The sequence below is a fragment of the Erinaceus europaeus genome, chromosome 1, assembly GCF_950295315.1.
Source record: "Erinaceus europaeus chromosome 1, mEriEur2.1, whole genome shotgun sequence".
NCBI lineage: Eukaryota > Metazoa > Chordata > Mammalia > Eulipotyphla > Erinaceidae > Erinaceus > Erinaceus europaeus.
Genome location: NC_080162.1, coordinates 192864738 through 192887374, shown reverse-complemented (window position 1 = coordinate 192887374; position 22637 = coordinate 192864738). Strand labels below are relative to the sequence as shown.

At 41.8% G+C, this 22637-nt stretch overlaps 1 protein-coding gene across 1 annotated transcript in view; it reads left to right on the top strand.

Annotated features, from left to right (window-relative positions):
• RAB2A (RAB2A, member RAS oncogene family) overlaps nt 1-22637 on the top strand; it is a 68114-nt gene that overhangs the window by 19396 nt on the left and 26081 nt on the right. Inside the window, exons 2-3 of the mRNA XM_060200971.1 lie at nt 10956-11027; nt 17790-17857. Of these exons, the coding sequence (XP_060056954.1) occupies nt 10956-11027; nt 17790-17857 (140 nt within the window). The remainder of the gene's footprint in view (nt 1-10955; nt 11028-17789; nt 17858-22637) is intronic.

Below are 22637 nucleotides of genomic sequence, written 5' to 3'. Positions count from 1 at the left end.
AAGGCATGACCTGTATGAGAAGACAACTTTAGGAAAATAGCAAAGGACACAGGAACAGAGAGAAGAAAGCCAAGGGAAATGCAAAGGCTGGCGTTGGCGCTGGCTAAAAGGAGTAGACTCTGCAGTGCCTATCTGGTGATCCTCCAGGTTTTTCAGCTAGAGATGATAAGGAGAAAGAATTACTTCTTGCGGTTACCAGAAACTAGCTAGTGCCGAAGAAAGTCTGATATGGTAACATCTAACTTGGAGATCATACACAATGTATTGTATGTTTTTTTAATTTATTTTTTATTATTATCTTTATTTGATAGAGATAGCCGGAAATCGAGAGAAAGGGGGATAGAAAAAGGGAAAGAGAGAGACACCTGCAACATTGCTTCACCACTTGTGAAGCTTTCCACCAGCAGGTGATGACACCACAGTTTAAACCTGGGTCTTTGCTCACTATAATGTGTGCGCTTAACCAGGTGTGCCACCACCTGGCCCCTGTATTGTATGTTTATACTGAACACTTCCATGGAAAAGTAACTTCTTCCAGATATTTTATTGAAACACGTTTCTGAGATGTTTGGTTTTTTTTAAATATAACATTTAATTTTTTTATTACCGTTATTTATTTATTGTATAGAGACAGCCATAAATTGAGAGAGAAGGGGGCGATAAGGAAAAGAGACACCCGCAACATTGCTTCACCACTTATGAAGATTTCCCCTTGCAGGTGGGGACTAGGGGCTCGAACCTGGGTCCTTGTGCACTGTAACATGTGCACTCAACCAGATACACCACCACCCAGCCCCGAGATGTTTAATATATTATTAATACGTTATATATATTTATATGTATGTTAATATGTTACATATTTATTTTCCCTTTTGTAGTCCTTGTTTAAGATTGTTGTGGTTATTGATGTCATTGTTGGATAGGATGGAGAGAGGAGAGGAAGACAGAGAGGAGGAGAGAAAGAGAGACGCCTGCAGACCTGCTTCACCACTTGTGAAGCGACCCCCCTGCAGGTGGGGACCCGGGGGCTCGAGCCGGGATCCTTCCGCCAGTCCTTGTGCTTTGCGCCACCTGCGCTTAACCCACTGCGCTACCGCCTGACTCCCAAGATGTTGTAAGTTTTAATTGTACTGTTTGCTTAGGAATGAGTTAGGGGTCAGCAGCATAGCTTACCTAGATAGTGTATTGCTGTGTCCAGTTCATGGCCCAACTTTGTGCTCGGCCCGCACTGAATTGGAAAGGATGTTTTGGTGCTGTAGCTCCTCTCTGTCAGCCTAAAAAGCTGAGCTGTCTTTACATGTGGTCTCACTTTCTCTGTGAGAAACCCCAGATTAACTAGTGCCCCACATCGTGCTCCCTTCTCCACAGCGCCCAGGTCTCATATTCTTTCTTTGCTCTGATATACCTCTTAACATCCTGTAGTTACCAAGCCGTCGTGGCCCCCTGTTTCTCTTTACTTTCTCTCCCTGTGCATACACAGATGCAGACACATGCATATGCACATTTACAAAAGGTTTGTTCGTCGTTTCTTTCTCTTCAAAAGGGTAGGGCTTTTATATTTATGGATTACTGATATATTCCAATTGCTTAGTCTTACAGCATAGTGGACACTCAAATGTTTCTAGAAAGACTGGATTTTGGCAAGTGTTAAAAGTATATGATTCCTACTTGTAGGGAACTTAAAATGCAAATAAATATATTATGTGATAGTATAATATTCCCAGCGAACCCATGAAATAAGTATCATTATCCTTTACAGATTAGGAAAAGGGGTATCAGGAAGACAGATAATTTGGGGGTTTGCTCATAGTGATTGGCAAGGCTGAAATTGGTAACCAAGGAGCATTTCTTTTTTATTTATTTAATTTTTTGGCCTCCAGGGTTATTGCTGGGGCTCGGTGCCAGCACTATGAATCCACTACTCCTGGAAGCTATTTTTCCCATTATGTTACCCTTGTTGTGGTTGTTACTGTTATTGTTGTTGCTATAGCTGTTGTTGTTGGACAGGACAAAGAGAAAAGGAGAGAGGAGGAGAGGAAGACAGACACCTGCCGACCTGCTTCACCTTTTGTGAAGCAACCCCCCCCCTGCAGGTGGGGAGCCAGGGGCTTGAACTGGGTTCATTACACTGGTCCTTGCACTTTGTGCCACCTATGCTTAACCCGCTATGCTATTGCCAGCCCCCCCCCCAGAAGCATTTCTTTAGGGTCAAAAATCTTAACCACTACACCCTATTGTTTTTAGCATTAACTAAACAAGTTGAAATATGTATAGTGTATAGAAAAGTATCTGGCACAATATAGAGAATGTCATAAACAAGCCACATATATCAGTAGTCACCCTAAATGTGAATGGTCTCTGTTTATCAGTCAAAAGGCAAGAGTGGCTAGGGGTCACACATTGCAGTGCGCAAGGACCTCAGTTCCCACCTGCAGGGGGAAAGCTTCACAAGCAGTGAGGCAGGTCTGCAACTTTCTGTCTCTTTCCCTTCCTATCCCTTTCTCCCTTCTACATCTCTCTCTTTCCTATCGATTAAGTAGAGTTAAAAAAAAAAAAAGGTGGCTAAATGGATTCAAAAAAGAAAAGAATCATCTGAGACAGAAAGACAGACTTAGAGCCTAGTGCCTTAGCCACTGCGCCACCTCCCGGACCACGGAAAGACAGACTTAGAATGAAAGGTTACAGCAAAGTGTTTCAATAATAATGCAGAAAGGGCAAGAACAACTATATTCTCATATCATAGTAGACTTTAGACAAAAAAACAAAGCAATGAAGGAGAGACACTATCCTATCCTTGTCACCCAGGCTTCGCTGCAGGCAGACCTTTTTTTTTTTTTCTTTTCTTTTTTTACAAAGATAAAAGAGGGTGAGGGAGATAGCATAACAGTTATGAAAAGGTTTTTTTTTTGCCTGAGCTCTAAGGCTCCAGATTCAATTCCCTACACCACCATCAACCAGAGCTGAGCAGCGCCCTGGTTGGGTTTTTTTTTTTTTTTTTAAGATCAAGAGAGAGACACCTGGCACTGAAGCTTTCATCAGTGCTGTGTGGGCTGGGCTCAAACCTGAGTCATGCCTGTGACAAAGCAAATAAACTAGCCGAGTGAACTATCTTGTTGGCCCACAATTTACATTTTGATCAAAGCGTATTGTGCCTTTGTATGGAGAGCACCTGTAGTAAATATCCAGCTCAACTAATTTTTATTACTTACCATTATAGCCAGTCAGCAAGCATGACCATACAGTCTGTACTATCTCTGACACTGAAGGGAGTTGAGGCAGTCACTTTAGTTTCTGCTCCCGGTGATACTTCCTTGGTCTTTTATGGGAAATACCTCCTCTTCTTCCCCCCCCATTTGAATGACATGATGCCCCAAGTCACAGTAGCGGCACAGAGCTGTGCCCAGGAGACAGGATATTTGGTGAGTGGGGTATTATTTGTGAAGCTTGTGGATCAGGAAAGTTCACTTAGCTTGAGTCCCACCTTGAGTTAAAGTATTACAAACTTGATTACCCAGAAGAATCTCTTTGAAAAATTAAGACTCTCAGTCCCCCATCTTTTCTTCAGGGAAGAAAATCCCCCCCCCCCATTTTTGTCCTTTTGGAAAAAATGCTTATTTATTTACCATTGGATGAGACAGAAATTGAGCGGGGAGGTGGAGATAGAGAGGAAAGAGCTACAGAGACACCTGCAGTCCTGCTTCACCACTCAGGAAGCTTTTCCTCTGCAGGTGGGGACCATGGGTTTGAACTTGAGTCCCTGCGTGCTGTAACGTGTGCTTAACCAGGTACACTACCACCTGGACCTGAGAACTGTTTTTCTCTGAATCTCTGATCATAGGTGTTTGTTACTTGAGTACACAAAGACCCTGGTCAGGAAGCGTTTGTGTTTGAAATTGGAGTCATGTATCTCCATCATCAGGCTTCCTGTGTGCTCAGCTCTGGCTTATGGTGGTACAGGGGATTGAACCCGAGACTTCCGAGTCTCAGGCGTTTGAGTCTTTTTGGATAACCATTATGCGATCTACCCCCATCCCTGTATGCCTTCTTCCCTGTGACTGACACCTGCAGACACCTTCAGTGTTTGGGACATAGAGTCTGCCCAGTATGTGAAGACTCAAAACAGTGTGATTTCACCAGAGGTGTGTGACAGCATAACTCAGGGCCAAAGAGAACCTGGTGTCAAGGGAAACCACATAGCTTTTGAAGTCAGGAAGATCTGAATGTAAGTGAGAACACAAAGTAAAAGTTGGATTGAATTTGGTGGCTCTGGGAAGGTGGGGGTGTGAGGGAGCTGGGGGTGTGGCTTGAGGACCTGGTGCAGTGTGTGATGGCGGAAAAAGACCTGAGTTAGGGAGAGAGTGTCTGCAGCTGTACTGTAACCATCCATTAATCACCACCACCACCACCCCTAAAGCAAAGAAGAAAGGAAATCTGTCCTCTGTTGCCTACTAAGTAAAATAAAATCAAAAGATTAGTAGTTACCAAAGGTTAGGGGTGATGGAACACTGGATTTGTAGGACAGTGAAGCTACTCTATGGTACTGTGTCTCTAGATACATGACAGGTGTCAGAACCCACATAGAGGAGACCAAGAGTGACCCCAATGTGAACTGTGGACTTTGGTCACGTGTCAGCATGGGCTCAAGTTGTGCCGGGGGTGGGTGGGGGGTAGAGAACGGGGCTATAAGAAGTCACTAAACTTTCAGCTTACTTTTGCTGTGAAATCAAAACTGTTGTCAAACTCTATGGCAGACATCTATCACTGGGAGATAAGGAATTATATGTAGTGGGAGTCGGGCAGTAGCGCAGCGAGTTAAGCGCATGTGGTGTGAAGCCCCGGGCTCCCCACCTGCAGGGGAGTCGCTTCACAAGCGGTGAAACAGATCTGCAGGTATCTTATCTTTCTCTCCCTCTCTGTCTCCCCCTCCTCTCTCCATTTCTCTCTGTCCTATCCAACTACGACGACATCAGTAACAACAACAATAATAGCTATAATAACAATAAAAAAGCAAGGGCAACAAAAGGGAAAATAAGTAATATAAATTTTTTTTAAAAAATAAAAAGAAATTCTATGTAGCAACTATTGTCTTATAAGCCATTTTCCCTAAGAAAACAGTTTAAGTGGTCCAGGACAAGGATAAAGTGGATAAAGCACTGTACTCTCAAGCATGAGGTCCCAAGTTCAACTCTTGCATTTGTGGTGCCAGGGACTGAACCTGAGAACTCAGGCATGCAAGCCCAGTGCTTTACTGTTAAGCTATCTCCCTCCCTGAGGTCCCAAGTTCAATCCCCAGCAGCACACGTACCAGAGTGATGTCTATCTCTTTCTCTCCTGTCTTTCTCCTTAATAAATAAAATAACATCTTTAAAAAAAAACAATTTGAAAAATTAAAATGTTTTAAAATAAATGACTCAATTGCTCAGCTATTTTATTTTATTTTATTTTGCCTCCAGGTTTATCACAGGGGCTCGGTGCCTGCACTGTTTATTTCCATTGTTGCTGTTGTTGTCATTGTATTGGAAAGAAATTGAGAGAGGAGGGGAAGACAGAGGGGGAGAGAGAGAGAGACACCTGCAGACCTGCTTCACCGCTTGCAGAGCAACTCGCCTGCAGGTGGGGAGCTGGGGGCTCCAACTGGGATCCTTGTGTGGGTCCTTGCGCTTTGTGCCGTGTGCTCAATCCACCCGACTCCTGCTGTTTTAGCTTTAGCATGGGCACTTTTTTTTTTTTTTTTGACTTTTTAAATATATGTTTATTTATTTATTCCTTTTTTTGTTTTTTTTTTAAATTTTTTTTTTATTTAAGAAAGGATTAATTAACAAAACCATAGGGTAGGAGGGGTACAACTCCACACAATTCCCACCACCCAATCTCCATATCCCACCCCCTCCCCCGATAGCATGGGCACTTTTTTTTTTTTTTTTTTTAGCTCAAAAGAATATTTTATTTTATTTTTTTATTTTTTTTTTTATTTAAATTTTTAATTTAAGAAAGGATTAGTGAACAAAAGCATAAGGTAGGAGGGGTACAACTCCACACAATTCCCACCACCCAATCCCCATAACCCACCCTCTCCCATGATAGCTTTCCCATTCTCTAGCCCTCTGGGAGCATGGACCCAGGGTCGTTGAGGGTTGCAGAAGGTAGAGGGTCTGGCTTCTGTAATTGCTTCCCCGCTGAACATGGGCGTTGACTGGTCGGTCCATACTCCCAGTCTGCCTCTCTCTTTCCCTAGTAAGGTGTGTCTCTGGGGAAGCTGAGCTCCAGGACACATTGGTGGGGTCTTCAATCCAGGGAAGCCTAGCCAGCATCCTGGTGGCATCTGGAACCTGGTGATTGAAAAGAGAGTTAACATACAAAGCCAAACAATTTGTTGAGCAATCATGGATCCCAAGATTGGAATAGTGGAGAGGAAGTGTTAGGGAGATACTCACTGCAAACTCTAGTGTAATCCTGCTTTCAGGTATATATTTTGCAGTAGTTTATGGATACGTGTGCACATACGCTCTCTCTCACAGAAACTGGTGTATGTCTAGGTTATGGGACTTTGTTAGAAAGTGAACTACCTGAGATGAAATTAGAGTGTACTATAAAAGGAAAGGTCTCACCCGAGTAATGAAGCTGAAGGGTTGTCATTCCACACGTGAAGTCTCTGGATACACACTGAGGTGAAGCATGTTGAGATGGCAATCGTTGCTTTGGTTAGGTTGTGATCGGCGGATGCAATATTATTTGGTATGGATTGGGAGAAGCATACGGGAAAGTGAGCCCTATCCAAGGGTGCCAGGACTGGGGGAAGTAGGGGCTCTATAGTGAAGATGTGAGGTTCCTGCTGTCTTAGGGTTCAAAAAGACAATCAATAGTTAATGTTATCATCACATTATTTCGTAATTGGGTTAACTTTGAAAAGTCCCTTTGTTATGGTTTGCTGTACAGTACCCAGTATCTTGTATATAGCTGTGCTATTGGAAGCTTCTGATCTACTTGGTCTAGGCTTTTGAGAGAGTCCGCATATCAAACACGTAGCCTATCTATTAAAAAGATTCAGTTTGTCTTTTGAGAACCTTTGAGACATACAATTGATTTCCCCCTCTCATATTAATTAACTACTGATTTATATGTCTACATTTTGCTAGGAGTGTACATAAACACCATTCCCATCACCAAAGGACTGTGACCCATCCCTCCCACCCATTCCCACCCCCCACTGGCCCAGGAAGCTACATGTCTACCTCACCACTGGGTTTTTACTTTGGTGCCCTATCATGGGCACTTTTTTAAACAAAGTTTTTATTATCTTTCTTTATTAATTGGATAGAGATAGCTGGAAAGGGAGTGACAAGAGAGGAAGAAAGACACCTTCAGTTCTGCTTCGCCACTTGCAAAGCTTCCCCCCCCCCTGCAGGTGGGGACCAAAGGCTTGAACCTGGGTCCTTGTATATTGTAGCATGTGCGCCCAGCCAGGTGCGCCACCATCCGGCCCCGTTAGTTCAACTTTAACACTTAATTTTTCCCTTTCTGTCCCAGGCCTGAAAGACTACTTTCAGTAGTTAGAACTCTGATATTAATAGCTTTGAGCAAAATGTTTTCTTTTTAAAAAAATTTTATTAGTGACTTAATATTGATTTACAAAATTGAGATGACGGGTACAGTCCCTCACCTTTCCCACCACCAGAGTTCTGTGTCCCCTCCCCTCCATTGGGAACTGCACAGATACGGGCTACTATTTCTTTGTTCTTTTTTTTTTTTCTTCCCCTTTTGTTGCCCTTGTTGTTTAACTGTTCTTACTGAATTTATAATCTGGAAGACATTGAGCAGATTAGTTTTTTTTTTCCGGAAAGACCTTTTTAAATCTTTCAGATGAAGTGAAGTCTCTTGTGTTATTCAACTTTGTGACACTTGATTATAATTATATTTAATAATTGTTCTCACTATATTTGACTTATGTTTTGTTTTGCCACCATAGTTAATATCACTGGGACTTGGTGCCTGCATGACTCCACCACTGTCTCAACAAATATTTTTTCCTCTTTTTCCTTTCTTTTTGATAGAAAGTGAAAGGCAGAGATAGGCAGAGACACAGCATTATGTCACTAAAGATGAAGTTAAAAATGAGGAAATGATGAGGTAAAGGAGATAATTTCCTCATTTTAAAAATATTATTGGGTAGAGACAGAAATTGAGAGGGGGGGAATCGGGCGGTTGCGCAGCGGGTTAAGCGCAGGTGGCGCTAAGCACAAGGACCAGAGGAAGGATCCCGGTTCGAGCCCCTGGCTCCCCACCTGCAGGGGAGTCACTTCACAGGCGGTGAAGCAGGTCTGCAGGTGTCTGTCTTTCTCTCCCCCTCTCTGTCTTCCCCTCCTCTCTCCATTTCTCTCTGTCTTGTCCAACAACAATGACATCAGTAATAACTACAACAATAAAAAAACAAGGGCAACAAAAAGAATAAATAAATAAATTAAATTTAAAAAAGAAATTGAGAGGGGAGGGGGAGATAGAGAGGAAGAGAGAGAGATAGACACCTGCACCCTGCTTCACCACCTGTAAAGCTTTCCATGGAGACCAGGGGCTTGAACCTGGATCCTTATGCACTATAAAGCAAAAGTTTAACCAGGTACGTCTCCAACTGGGCCAATTTCCTCATTTTTTAATAAATATTTATTTTCTCTTTTGTTGCCCTTGTCTTATTATTGTTGTTTTCGTTGAATAGGACAGAGAAATGGAGAGAGGAGGGGAAGGCAGGGAAGAGAGACACCTGCAGACCTGCTTTACCGCCTGTGAAGCGTTCCCATAATTGATGTTGTCTTTGTTTGATAGGACAGAGAGAAATGGAGAGAGAGACACCTGCAGACCTGCTTTACCGCCTGTGAAGCGTTCCCATAATTGATGTTGTCTTTGTTTGATAGGACAGAGAGAAATGGAGAGAGAGACACCTGCAGACCTGCTTTACCGCCTGTGAAGCGTTCCCATAATTGATGTTGTCTTTGTTTGATAGGACAGAGAGAAATGGAGAGAGAGACACCTGCAGACCTGCTTTACCGCCTGTGAAGCGACTCCCCTGCAGGTGGGGAGCCGGGGGCTTGAACTGGGATCCTTATGCGGATCCTTGCGCTTTGCACCACCTGCGCTTAACCCGCTGCACTACTGCCCAACCCCCGATTTCCTCATTTTTTAAAAAATATTTATTTATTCCCTTTTGTTGCCCTTGTTATTTTATTGTTGTAATTATTATTGTTGTTGTTATTGATGTTGTCGTTGTTAGATAGGACAGAGAGACATGGAGAGAGGAGAGGAACATAGAGAGGGGGAGAGAAAGATAGACACCTGCAGACCTGCTTCACCACTTGTGAAGCAACTCCCCTGCAAGTGGGGAGTAGGGGGTGGAACCGGGATCCTTATGCCAGTTCTTGCACTTTGCACCACCTGTGCTTAGCCCACTGCGCTACCACCCGACCACCGATTTCCTCATTTTTAACAGCTGAGCAGTGCATATGTATCACAACTTTCTTAGCCACTCAACTTTTGTTGGATGTGAGTTGGATCCCAAATTTGGGCTATTATGTGTGCTGATATGAGCATGCATCTCTTTAGATAGAGGTGTTTTTGTTTGCTTTAAATCCCCAGCAGAGAAATTGCAGGGTCATAGGGTTGGTCCTTTTTTGATGTCCTGAGAAATCTCCAGAGTATTTCCCCACAGGATAGAACTTTAAGGAATCATATTAAGTGAGATAAGCCAAAAAGAGAAAGGTGGTTATCAGGTGATCTCCCTTTAGGTGGAATTTAAGAAACCAGCATAGAAAGAAAATGCTGCTTCACAGTCAGTGAAGCAGGTCTGCAGGTGTCTTTCTCTCCCCCTCTGTCTTCCCCTCCCCTCTCCATTTCTCTCTGTCCTATCCAACAACAACAACAACAATAACTACAACAATAAATCAACAAGGGCAACAAAAGGGAATAAATAAATATTTTTTCAAAAAAAGAGAAAATACTAAGTGAAAACTGGTAGCAAATCCAAGGACTATGCAGGGGTGGGGGGGGTGGGGTGGAGTGCTGGTGCAGTTTGGTGGCAAAAGACCTGAGAGTGAGAGTGTTTGGCAGGCACCTATCTTGGGGGGATGAGAAAGATTGTACCCGTGTGTCAGCAGGTGTACTGTAAACCATTAATTGACACCCCGGGTGAAAGGGTTTGAGGGGGGCATTTTATGGATGAGTCACTAAGTGCCAGAAACCCTGGCTGCCCCTTCTCTGTGTGTTTTTATTTATATAAAGTGTTACTTAATCTTTTTTAAAATGGATTTTTATTAGCTTTATTTATTTATTGGGTTTCAAAATAGCCAGCAATCAAGAGGGAAGGAGGCAATAGGGAGAGAGGTGGCCAGGCGGTAGCACCCTGAGTTAAACGTACATACTACATAGCTCAGGGATCCCAGTTTGAGCCCCCAGCTCCCCTCCCGACCTGCAGGGGTGGGGTGGTCTCTTCACAAGCCATGAAGCAGGTCTACAGGAGTCTTTCTCTCTCCCTGTCTTTTATCTCTCCTCTCCCCTCAATTTCTCTCTGTCCTATCCAGTACAAAATGAAGAAGATGGCTATCAGGAGCAGTGGATTTGTAGTGCCGGCGCCGAGCCATAGCAATAACCCGAGAGGGTGAGGGAGAGGGAGAGGGAGAGGGAGAGGGTGAGGGTGAGGGTGAGGGTGAGGGTGAGGGTGAGGGAGAGGGAGAGGGAGAGGGTGAGGGTGAGGGTGAGGGTGAGGGTGAGGGAGAGGGAGAGGGAGAGGGAGACCTGCAGCCCTGCTTCACCACTTACAAAGTTTTCCCCATGCAGGTGGGTACTGGGGGCTCGAACCTGGGTCCTTGCCCATTATGTGCACTCAACCAGGTGCACTACCATCCAGCCTCATCTTACTTAATCTCTGTGAGGTTTGTCTCTTATTTTTTTTTCTCTTTTTTCATTTTTAGGTGTTGGTAAATCATGCTTATTGCTACAGTTTACAGACAAGAGGTTTCAGCCAGTGCATGACCTTACTATTGGTAAGTATTATAAAAGAGGAAGCATTCAAAGGTTTGGGTGGTCGAAATGGAAAATGTGCCAGAGGTCTCATTGTATTAAAAGTGTGAAGAAATTAAGCACGGGGGTAGATAGCATAATGGTTATGCAAACAGACTCTCATACCTGAGGCTCTAAAGTCTCAGGTTCAATTCCCCCAATATCATAAGCCAGAGCTGAGCAGTGCTCTGGTAAATAAATAAATAAATAAATGAAAATTAATATAAATAAATTAAGCAGCATATTAATAGTTAATATTTTGATTGTGTTAAATGCCAAATCAAGTAACTAAGAAACAGTGTAGCACAGGGGTAAGTTGAAACTCTCAACCTACTTGTCAGTTCAAGTCAAGGCTAACTAGCTGGGCAGACTCCTTCCTCACTCCGTTATCTGATGTCTCTATCTGTAAAATGAGACTAGAAGTGGGCAATAAATAGGTTTTATAAATGTGAAGCATTGAGTAGCTACTCTAGGCTTACTTACCGAGAGAGAAACAATCCAGAAATAGTAAAGATACCTGCAGGCCTGCTTCCCCTCTTGTGAGCATCTCTGCTGCAGGTGGGGAGTGGGGGGCTAGAACCTAGTTCCTTGGAGTGATCCTTGTAAATACCACTATGTGCACTTGACCAGGTGTGACGCCACCCTCCCCCTTTGGTTATCTAGACCACAACTTGCTCAGCCACTCATCTGCTATTGGACACCTGGGTTGCTTCCAGGTTTTGGCTATTACAAATTGTGCTGCTATGAACATAGGTATACACAGATCTTTTTGGATGGGTGTGTTTGTTTCTTTAGGGTATATCCCCAGGAGAGGAATTGCAGGATCATAGGATAGGTCCACTGCTAGCCCTCTGAGAGTTCTAATAGACATTCCCAGCAGCAGTGCAGGAGGGTTCCTTTGTCTCCACAACCTCTCTAGCATTTTTTTTTTTACTTATTTCCTTTTGTTCCCCTTGTTTTTTTTTTGTTGTACTTATTATTATTGTCATCATTGTTGGATAGGACAGAGAGAAATGGAGAGAGGAGGGGAAGACAAAGAGGGTGAGAGAAAGAGAGACGCCTGCAGACCTGCTTCACAAGCGACTCCCCTGCAGGTGGGGAGCCAGGGGCTCAGGCCAGATCCTTAAGCCGGTCCTTGCGCTTTGTGCCACCTGCACTTAACCCACTGCGCTACTGCCCAACTCCCCAGCATTTGTTATTAGTAATCTTTCTGATTATGACATTCTCAGAGGAGTGGAGTGGTTTTCTCATTGTCTTTATTTCCATTTCTCTAGCAGTGGATGTCTTGGAGCATTTTTTCATATGTCTGTTGGCCTTTTGAATCTCTTCTTTGGCGAGTTTTCTGTTCATATCCTCTCCCCACTCTTGAGGGGGGTCCTCTGTTTTTTGTTGTTGTTGCTGGGTTTGGTGAGCTCTTTATATATTTTGGTTACTATTCTTTTGTCTGATGTATGACATAGTCTCGTTGGGGTAGTTTTTTCCTTTATCACTGGGGTATGGTGCTTCTGGAGGCCGTTGGTTCCTTTTTTTTTCTTCTTTTTTTTTTTTTTGATAAGACATGGAAATTGAGAGAGATGGGGAAGAGAAAGATACCTGCAGACCTGCTTCACCACTTGTGAAGCAACCCCCCCTTCCCTGCAGGTGGGGAGTGAGGCCTGGAACCAGGCTCTTCATGTGGGTCCTTGCGCTTCCTACTCTGTGAGCCTAAACCGGTGTGCTACCGCCCTGCCCCTGGGTGATAATTTCTTTTGCTGTGCAAAAGCTTTTCCATTCAGTGTATTTCCATTGGTTTATTTTTGTTTTACTCTTCTTGCAATTAGGTTTTTATCATTGAGGATGTATATAAAATTTAGGTGGAAAAGAGTTCTGCCAATAATTTCCTCTAAGTATTTGATAGCTTCTGTTCTAACTAATATCCAAGTCCTTGACCCATTTTGTGTGTGGTAAAATGCAGTGATTCAGTTTCATTCTTCTGCACCTTTCAGAGATCTCTGGTCATCTTCCCCTAAAATTTATGTCTCAGCAAATGTGAAATGAAATTCCTTATGGAATGCACAAGGTGGAAGGCCCAGCTTCTGTAATTTTGCTTCTGAAAAAATACGCAGTACTTGTTGACATTGTCAGATATGAAGTCTTGTCTTAGGTGCCACAATGTCTTTGGAAGCCAAATTGAATTTTTTTGTGTGAGGAAACTCTTAAGAACATAGACAGTTTGTCAAGTACTCACACACACACTTCCCTAAGACTTTTAATATTTTTGTATTTTAATCCAGAAAAGAAATACGGTCTTCTGATTCTTTAATTTTGTTTTGAAGACTTTTTTTTTTAATATTTATTCCCTTTGTTGCCCTTATTGTTTTATTGTTGTATTGTTGTTGTTATTGATATCATTATTGTTGGATAGGGCAGAGAGAAATGGAGAGAGGAGGGGGAGACAGAGAAGAGGAGAGAAAGATAGACACCTGCAGACCTGCCTCACCACCTATGAAGCAACCTCCTGTAGGTGGTGAGCCGGGAACTCGAACCGGGATCCTTATGTCGGTCCTTGCGCTTTGCGCCACATGCGCTTAACTGCTGTGCTTCTGCCCGACTCTCAGTTTTGAAGACTTTTAAGATACTGTATGTTTCATCGTTTTGTTTTATCATTTAGGGTATAACTTGTATTTAACACTGTTATGGAAAAGAGTAAGAATTCTAGGGGGTCAGTCGGTAGCACAGCGGGTTAAGCACACGTGGCACCAAGCGCAAGGACCAGCATAAGGATCCTGGTTCAAGCCCCCGGCTCCCCACCTGCAAGGGGGTCACTTCACAAGTGGTGAAGCAGATCTGTAGGTGTCTGTCTTTCTCTCCCCCTCTCTGTCTTCCCTTCCTTTCCTCATTTCTCTCTGTCCTATCCAACAACAATGACATCAATAGCAGTAATAATAACCACAACAACACTTAAAAAAAAAAAAAAAGAGCAACGAAAGGGAAGTAATAGCCTCCAGGAGCAATGGATTTGAGGTGCAAGCACCCATTCCAGACAACAACCTTGGAGGCAAAAAAAAAAAAAGAGTAAGAATTCTGCTTTCTTTTTCCTCTTCTCCTCCTCCTCCTCTTCCTGCTTCTCCTTCTTCCTCACCCGCCTCCCCCACTGTTCAGCTCTGAGAGTCTGTTTGCATAGCTATCACACTGTCTGCCCCACCTGAGAGTAAGAATACTGAAGCAGTAAATGAATTGTCTTTTTGTTTCATTTGATAAGAAAACAAAATAGCTTTCAGCAATTGGAACATATGCTGTTTTTTAAGATTTTTTTTTTTAAATGCTTTTTAGGTTCATTTATTCATTCATGAAAGATAGAACCACAGCATCACTCTGGCGCCTGTGGTGCAGGGATCAAACTCTCGTCCTCATGGTTGAGAATATAACAGTCTACCACCAAGCTGCAATGTGTATTTTTCTTCTTACCATCATTCTTTATTCTTACTCCTCAGTTGTACAATAACCTTTAAACTAGTTTCTTTGCGTCTTTTTTTGTTGTTGTTGTTGCTCTCCACTCTGGTCCTTTTGATAAATGAAGCTGAAGCACTGATAGAATAGTTTCATACTCTAGAAATAGTCTTGATGTTAATATAAAATTTCTTTAAATTTATTGTGATGCTGGAATGAACCTAGAACCTCACATATTCACAATATCACAGCTAAGCGGCCTATGTGGGGTGATTTCCCCCCTCCCACCCCATTCTTGATTTTAGAGGTGTAGAAGAGAGGGAAAGATAGGCGAGAGAAAGAGCTACCACGGCACTGCCTCACCATGGCCCTGCTCTGCTGGTAAACTAGTGCATACACCCATGGTAATTTCAACAGAATCTTGAAAAGACTTTAAGCTTCATCAGCCTCCATTTACTTATTTTTAAACCAAGATAAGTATAAGTATACTAGAGCCCAGTTTGGGCCAAGTCTAACAAAAGAGGGCTCGCTGGAATATTTAGAAGCTGACCCACAGGAGAGTAGACTTGACATTGAGAACGAGCAACAGCAAAGCAACTAAGAGGCCAAAGGCAAGAAGCAGCAGCCTGCAGCAGTGGTGGTTGTAGCCTTTCACCTGCTAGGATGGAAGGGTTGTTAATCATTTTAGTATCTTTTTCTGTCTGCTCAAGATTTCAGCCTAGAGGAGTATTTGTTTGCCCCTGTTGGCTTTTCCTCACCACCGTTGTTAGCCATCAATGGCTGTTGCTAATTTCTCACTGATTCTTGTCAAATTTAGCATGTATTGGATACAAGAAATCCAGAATTCCAACAAGAAATTCGGATGTTTGTAGATTGTGGTTAAAAGCTTTTATCTGTGACAAAAGAAATAAGGGATTTTTTTCCTCTGTGTTGTTTGTAGATAAAAAACAACAGATTCGTGAACAGCCTTCTGTGTCAGACAGCTTACTGACGATAGAATTTTGTACATTAGTGCTTTAAGTATTGGATATTGCGGAGAACATTCTTACCAAGTCACTAGTTTCTCTCCTCAAACTTCTCTCACTTTCATGTTAGGCTGGCAGATGTGTTCTATGTGTTCACTGGGACAAGGGCACATACTCAGATACATGTGCATGTCCAGTTAAGATACATGTTTGTAGACATTAGACATGTAAACACTTTAATGACTTTATATGGTATAGTTTTAAAAGTTAGCATTTTACATCCTGATACACCTTGACCTCCTAAGTAACTTTCCTTGTTTGCCTATGTTTCTGAGTCTGAGAAATCAACCATTCATTTCTTGTTATTGGCTATCCTCCTAGGGTGGAATAAGTATTAAAATGCAGAGTAAACGATCCAAGTTATCTGTCACAGGAGGACAGGATGCCTTCAAGTCTTACAAGCCAAATAATCAGAGAACTATGAGGGATGCGGAAATGACATTCTGACAGCGGGTAGTTGCCCAGGGAAACTGTTTTTCTCCCAGGATGGCATCTGGTTTCTGGGGACCACGTGTGTGTCTTCCCTTCTCCCTAACTCTGATGTAAACACGGATGGAGCACACTCCAGGCAGTACCGATTTGTTATAATTGGTAGGCTTTTTGCAGAGTCTTTCTCCCACCTGTTTGCTATTCTGAAATTACCGCTTTCTCCAGTTTCCTGTTTCGGTGATTGAGTATTTTCAAAAGAAGTGAAATACAAGTTAAAAAAATGAATCCAGAGTAGTTAACTTAGAAATAGAAAGTTTGTGTTTCTTTTCACCTGCACTCCTGCTTTCCAGTAATTACACTCACAGGTCGGAAACTGCAGGAAGTTTATGTCAGCATAAACTAGCGGGCATTTGGGGAACAGGCTAAGTCTAGAGCAGCGGAGCGCCAGTTTAGTAAGTGCTCACAGGCACACACTTAGGATGGTACGCTGCTATCAAAAAAAGGTATTGTCTTTTATATATTTATTGACTGGTAAAGTTTTTTTTTTAATTGTGGGGTAGTTTGACATATTACTGACAAAAGCACTTATATGGTCCTCATTTATATAAAATTATATATTTCTGTGTATATCATTTTTTTCTTGGAATGATGACTGGGAGTATTTCTTTAATATTTTATTTTCATGGGACAGGAAAAGAGAACATGCTGCACAGTTCTGGCGCTAGGGACTGAGTTCTGATGTAATGGAGAGGCTCAGGCATGGAAATCTGGCATGCAGCTCTGGTGCGTCTCCCGGGCTTTGATTTAATTCTTGAGTCTCATTTATAGTTGTTACTACATTGCAAAGCTTTTAAAACATTCGATTTCTTTATGGTGCCAGACACTTATATCTTAAGATTTAATTATGACTATAGCTTACTTAATAGCACCTTTGTCTTTTTCTTTATCTTTATTATTTATTTATTTGTTGGGTAAAGACAGCCAGAAATCAAGAGGGAAGGGAAAGAGACACCCGCAACACTGCTTCACCATTGACAAAATTTCCCCACAGTAGGTGGGACCGGGGGCTTGAACCCTGGTCCTTGCGCATTGTAACATGTGCTGGACGAGGTGTTTCCTTCCTCCCTCCTTCCCTCCCTCCCTCTTTCCCTTCTCCCCTCCCTCCCTCCTTTCCTTCTTTCCCTCACTGCCCCCTTTCTTTCCTTTCTTTCTTCTCACTTGGGCCATTGCCTCTGTCTCTCAAGACAGCATGACCATGTTTTCCTGTTTAAGCTAAAGGTGAGAGACAGAGGTACAGGGGGAGCAGAGAAGGACACACTCTCCCTGCATGCACTCCCGTGTGGCAGCCAGGTACTCAAACCCAGGTCTTTTGTTTTGCCACCAGGGTTATTGTTGGGGCTCAGTTCTGGCACTACGAATCCACTGGTCCCAGCAGCAATTTTTTCCCTTTTTATTTATTAAATTTTTTTTTTTCTGAATGATTTGATAAAACAAAGAGAAATTGAGGTGGGGGAGAGAGACTGTTAGACTTGCTACACCACCGGTGAAGCTTCCTCTCTACAGGTCTGGTGCAGGGGCTCCAGTCCAGTCCTTGGCTGGTGTGTAAACTCAGCCAGGTGTGCCACTGTCCAGCCCCTGCACCCGGGACCTGGAATGTGGTAACATGTCCATTCCCACAGAAAGCCATCTCCTGCCCCCCAGCACCTGTCTTCACTTAAACATTTTCTAGAGGACAAGAACTGTATCTGTGAAAGTTCATCTGTATCGCATACCCTGAAATAAGGATCCTGTTTTTTAATCCTTAAATGTAAAAAATATTCTCACAAGTTTGCTGTGTGATAAGCCATTTTCTACTCTCTTCAGGTGTAGAGTTCGGTGCTCGAATGATAACTATTGATGGCAAACAAATTAAACTTCAGATATGGGACACGGTAAGTATATTAATCAATATTATCAAGAAAATTGCTATATAAAAGTATACTGTATGTTTCTTCTTATTTCAATGTGATCTTAATGCCTGCTGTGTTTTCTTAGATACTTCATATCCCTACTACAGCCATGAGATAGTGATATACCAGATAAGGGTAGATTTTTTGTTGTCGTTGTTTGTTTGTTTGTCTCTTATTCCCAGAGCACTGCTCAGTTCTGGCTTCTGGTGGTGTGTGAGATTGAACCTGCAGTTCGGAGCCTTAGGCATGAAAGTCTTTTTGTACCACCATTATGCTATTCCCCCACCCTCTCTTACTATTTTTAAGAAAGAAAAACTCTAGCATATCTTAAATCCATATATGAAGTAAGATATGAATGTTAATACCATAAAATCATTTAATGTGACAGCTCATTTTAAATGTTGTTTTATTCCAATAACTGGCAACCACCTTCCGCTCCTTGTTATATCATTTACCCTTGTTCATTAAGTGCCTGTTATATGCCTTGCTCATAATCTTAATAACAATTTTCATCTGAACCACAAAACATGATTTGAGTGATTTTTCCCCCCCCATTTTAGATGTATGAAAGAGGCATTACGTAATTACTTTGTATGTCTTAAGGCTATGTTTCTCAAATGTTTTGGTCCTACTATTATGCTTTTAAAAATTAGTGTGTACCCCAAGAACCTTACGTAATTTATTGCTATCAGTCTTTACTATGTCAAATAAAAACTGAGAGACATAATACTCAATTATTGAGTTTTAAAATAATCACAATAGATTTATTACTATTAGCAGTACAATTTTATGAAAATTAATTACGACTTTCCAAAAACAAGAGAAGAACACCTCTTTCTGATGAAAAATACTATTTTAGTGTATTTTGAAAAATCACCTTATTATCTGCTTAGTAGAGGGCAGCTGGCTTCTCATATCTACTTGTAGCTGAGCTTATGGATGTTGTTTAATCAAAGTAAGCCTGTCAATAATACAACCTCACATAAAAATAGGTAGCTGGAAAACAAGGCCTCATGGCTTTTTAAAGAGTCTTCATAGAGTTCCAGTTGAGAAAACTTAAAAAGAAACCACCTTTATGTAGACAAGAAACATATATCTTATCTAAACTAGTAAATGAAATATATATAAACTGGGAGATTTTATGTGCTCCCTGATCTTCCCCTGCCCCTTGAACAGTCTTAGTCTTTCATGTAAGAACCACTGAAGGAAGGAGTCTTACGAGGATATTGTCACGGACTGGGTTCCCAAAAAAGAGCAAGCTAGTTACAAAAAAATTGTGTGAGGTATTTCCTATGTATCACAGCCATCTCTGTAATGGAAAATTATATGTATCTTCCTCTTTCCCGAGTTGTACATTAGATTCTAGGTTCTTCTGCTTTCTTAGATCCTTTTCAGTGAGGATTGATACTTTTATTGTTTTTTTAGAATTTTCTCCCACAGACTTATAGCATATCATAACTTCAGAGAGAGAGAGAGAGAGAGAGAGAGAGTGTGTGTGTGTGTGTGTGTGTGTATTTTCCCCTCCTGGGGTCTAGGATGTGGCTCACCTGGCAAGAGTGCACAAAGTCCCTTCTTTCCTGGAGATTAAAAAAATTAATCATCTCCAATTAAAAGGAAGTATTTCCTGGTTTGAGCCCCTAGCTTCCCACCTGCAGGGGAATCGCTTTACAAGCGGTGAAGCAGGTCTGCGGTTATCTCTTTTTCTCTCCCCCTCTGTCTTTCTCTCCATTTCTCTCTGTCCTATCCAACAACAATGACATCAGTTACTACAATAAAACAACAAGGGCAACAAAAGGGAATAAGTAAATAAATTAATTTTTTTAAAAAAGGAAGTATTTCCTACTCCTATATTAAGAGTTTCAGTTTTTAGAACTGGTCATACTGTGTAGACCAGGTTGCTTTCTTACAAATAAAGTCGTACAGTGTGCAGGGGTAGAAAGCATAATGGTTATGTAAAGAGACTCTTACACCAGAGGCTAGCTCCAAAGTCTCAGGCTCCGTGCACTTAAAGACCATTACAGAAGTCAACTCACCTGAGCCGTCAACTCCCCCCATCGAGTTACTGGTTGTCCCCATATTTTGTTTTTGCTTCATATGTAGTGCTGAGCTCTTTGATGTATATATAGTGTGCTGGCGAGAGAGAGACACCTGCAGCACTTGCTTCACCAGCTGTGAAGCCTTCCCCATACTGGTGGGGATCAGAGGCTTCAGTCTGGGTCCTTGAGCATTATAGTTAACATTGTAACATGTATGCGCTACCTGGTGCACCGCCTCCTGGCCCCTGAACATAACCACGGTTGTTTTTGTGTCTATGCTTAACCATTCTCAGATAAAACACTCCAGAGGAAAGGGTCCTCTATCCTTGTCAACTTTATACCCTGTATTCTTTTTTAAGAGAGAGAGTGTGGAAGAGAACATAGCACTAAAGCTTCCTTCAGTGTGGTGGGGCCCAGGCTCAAGTCTGCATCTCACACATGAACAGCACACTATCCAAGAGACCTATGTCACAGGCCCATGTCTTGGATTCTTGAACAATGTTTTATAATGTCATCAAATGAATAAAGCATTACATTCTAGCAAAGCAACTTGTAGGATCATTGGGTATATTAAAAAAAAAAAAAAAAAAGAAAGATCAGTATAGCAATGGTAGTTCTGTAGTATATCAGGTACAAACCACCTGTTGATTCTGTTTTTCTATCTGTAAGGTAATTCTTTACATATTCCCCTTTCTCCCATCATTTTTTTTTTTAAACATTTGAACAAGTCATTTATTATGCAGTTGTTTCTTCTGAAGGATGAACTAGTGATCTGCTCTACTTAATACTTGCACTGAGCGATCCTAGAGCAAAGTAGAAGAAAGTTCCTGTTCATCCCTCCTTTATAAGACTAGAGAGTTGGGCAGGAGCACAGCGGGTTAAGCACATGTGGTGCAGAGTGCAAGGCCCGGCTTAAGGATCCCGGTTCGAGCCCCTGGCTGCCCACCTGTAGGGGAGTCACTTCACAAGCACTGAAGCAGATCTGCAGGTGTCTATCTTTCTCTCCCCCTCTCTGTCTTCCCCTCCTCTCTCCATTTCTCTCTGTCGTATCCAACAATGACAACAGTAATAACTACAACAATAAAAAAGGGCAACAAAAAGAGAATAAATAAATATTTTTTAAAAAGACTAGAGAACTTGTCTTCCCACCTTTATCTAAAATAAAATGTACCTTTAAAGGTGTTGAGTCCCCCACCTTCAACTTTAAAAAAAAAAAAAAACCTCCAGGGCTTTCAGTTGGAGGGTAGGATAGATAAATGGTCTCTTCTAGAATTTAAGGAGTGTTCCAGTAACTGTTAAGCTTTGAGTTATTTCTTGAGTTTTTATCTTACAGGTCTTTCTTTCATGACTAACTTCTAAAACTTTTTAAAATATGTTATTTATTTATTTTCTTTTGTTGTCCTTGTTTTTCATTGTTTTTGTAGTTATTATTGCTATTGATGTTGTTGTTGTTGAATAGGACAGAGAGAAATGGAGAGAGGAGGGGAAGACAGAGAGGGGGAGAGAAAGAGAGACACCTGCAGACCTGCTTCACCGCCTGTGAAGCGACTCCCCTACAGGTGGGGAGCCGGGAGCTCAAACTGGGATCCTTTCTGGTCCTTCCACTTTGCGCCATGTGTGCTTAACCTGCTGCACTACCACCCGACTCCTACTTCTAAAACTTTTTAACAGATATTAGTATATACAAATTAAAGTTGGTTCCACAGTTATCTGTGACGATATATTATTACATATATGTAGTTTCTCTATTACTGTTCTGCTGTATGTCTGACACTTAGATAGCAAGCAACCTTTTTGTTGACTAGGGTTATGTCCATTTCTGGCCTAGGACATTTACAAAGCCATCTTAGAGTCCACTGGGGAAAAGTATGTTATGGTTTCATAGTCTTAAGGATACAACTTTCGCCTGCCTCATAACTAAGTCTCAGTCTCTGAACATCTCTAGTCTGTTATGTATCTATTTCCAGTCACCAAAATACTTTTAAAATGTTTATTGAGAAGCGAGGGTTCAGGTCCTGGAACATGATGGCAGAGGAGGACCTACCTATTGGGGGGGGGGGGTGAATTGTTACATGGAAAACTGGGAAATATTAAGCATGTACAAACTATTGTATTTTACTGTCAACTGTAAACCATTAATCCCCCAATAAAGAAATCAGATAAACTTTATCTCCCCTCATATTACCCTCCCCCAAAAAAAAAGTCCTTTGGATATTTGAAGTTCATGTGTCTATAAAATTGCCTAGGGACACTTTTATTTTACTTTAAGATTTTTTAGGGAGTCAGGCAGTAGCGCAGTGCATTAAGCACAGGTGGCGCAAAGTGCAAGGGCTCGCATAAGGACCCGGGTTCAGCAACAACGACAGCAGCAACAACAATGATAATAACTACAACAATAAAAAAAAAGGTCTCTCACTCTCTCATTAAAATAAAAAAATAAGTTTTTGAAAAGATAGCATTACTGTGTGAATTTTCATAGATCTTCATTTTCCAATATACATTATTCTGAATTAGACTAACCTTCAGAGAGAACTGGAGAGAAGCAGGATAGTTGTTTGAGCACTGCATTCATTGTTACCTAATCAATAGATCGGAACTAAATGAACACATAAAAGTGCATTTGGGTTTGTGTGGTAAAAAGGTTAAGTATGTATGGTCTTTGGTATGATGCTAACATTGTGAGTGACCTTGATCAGGAAGTAGCAATTAGATAGATGTAAAGAGGA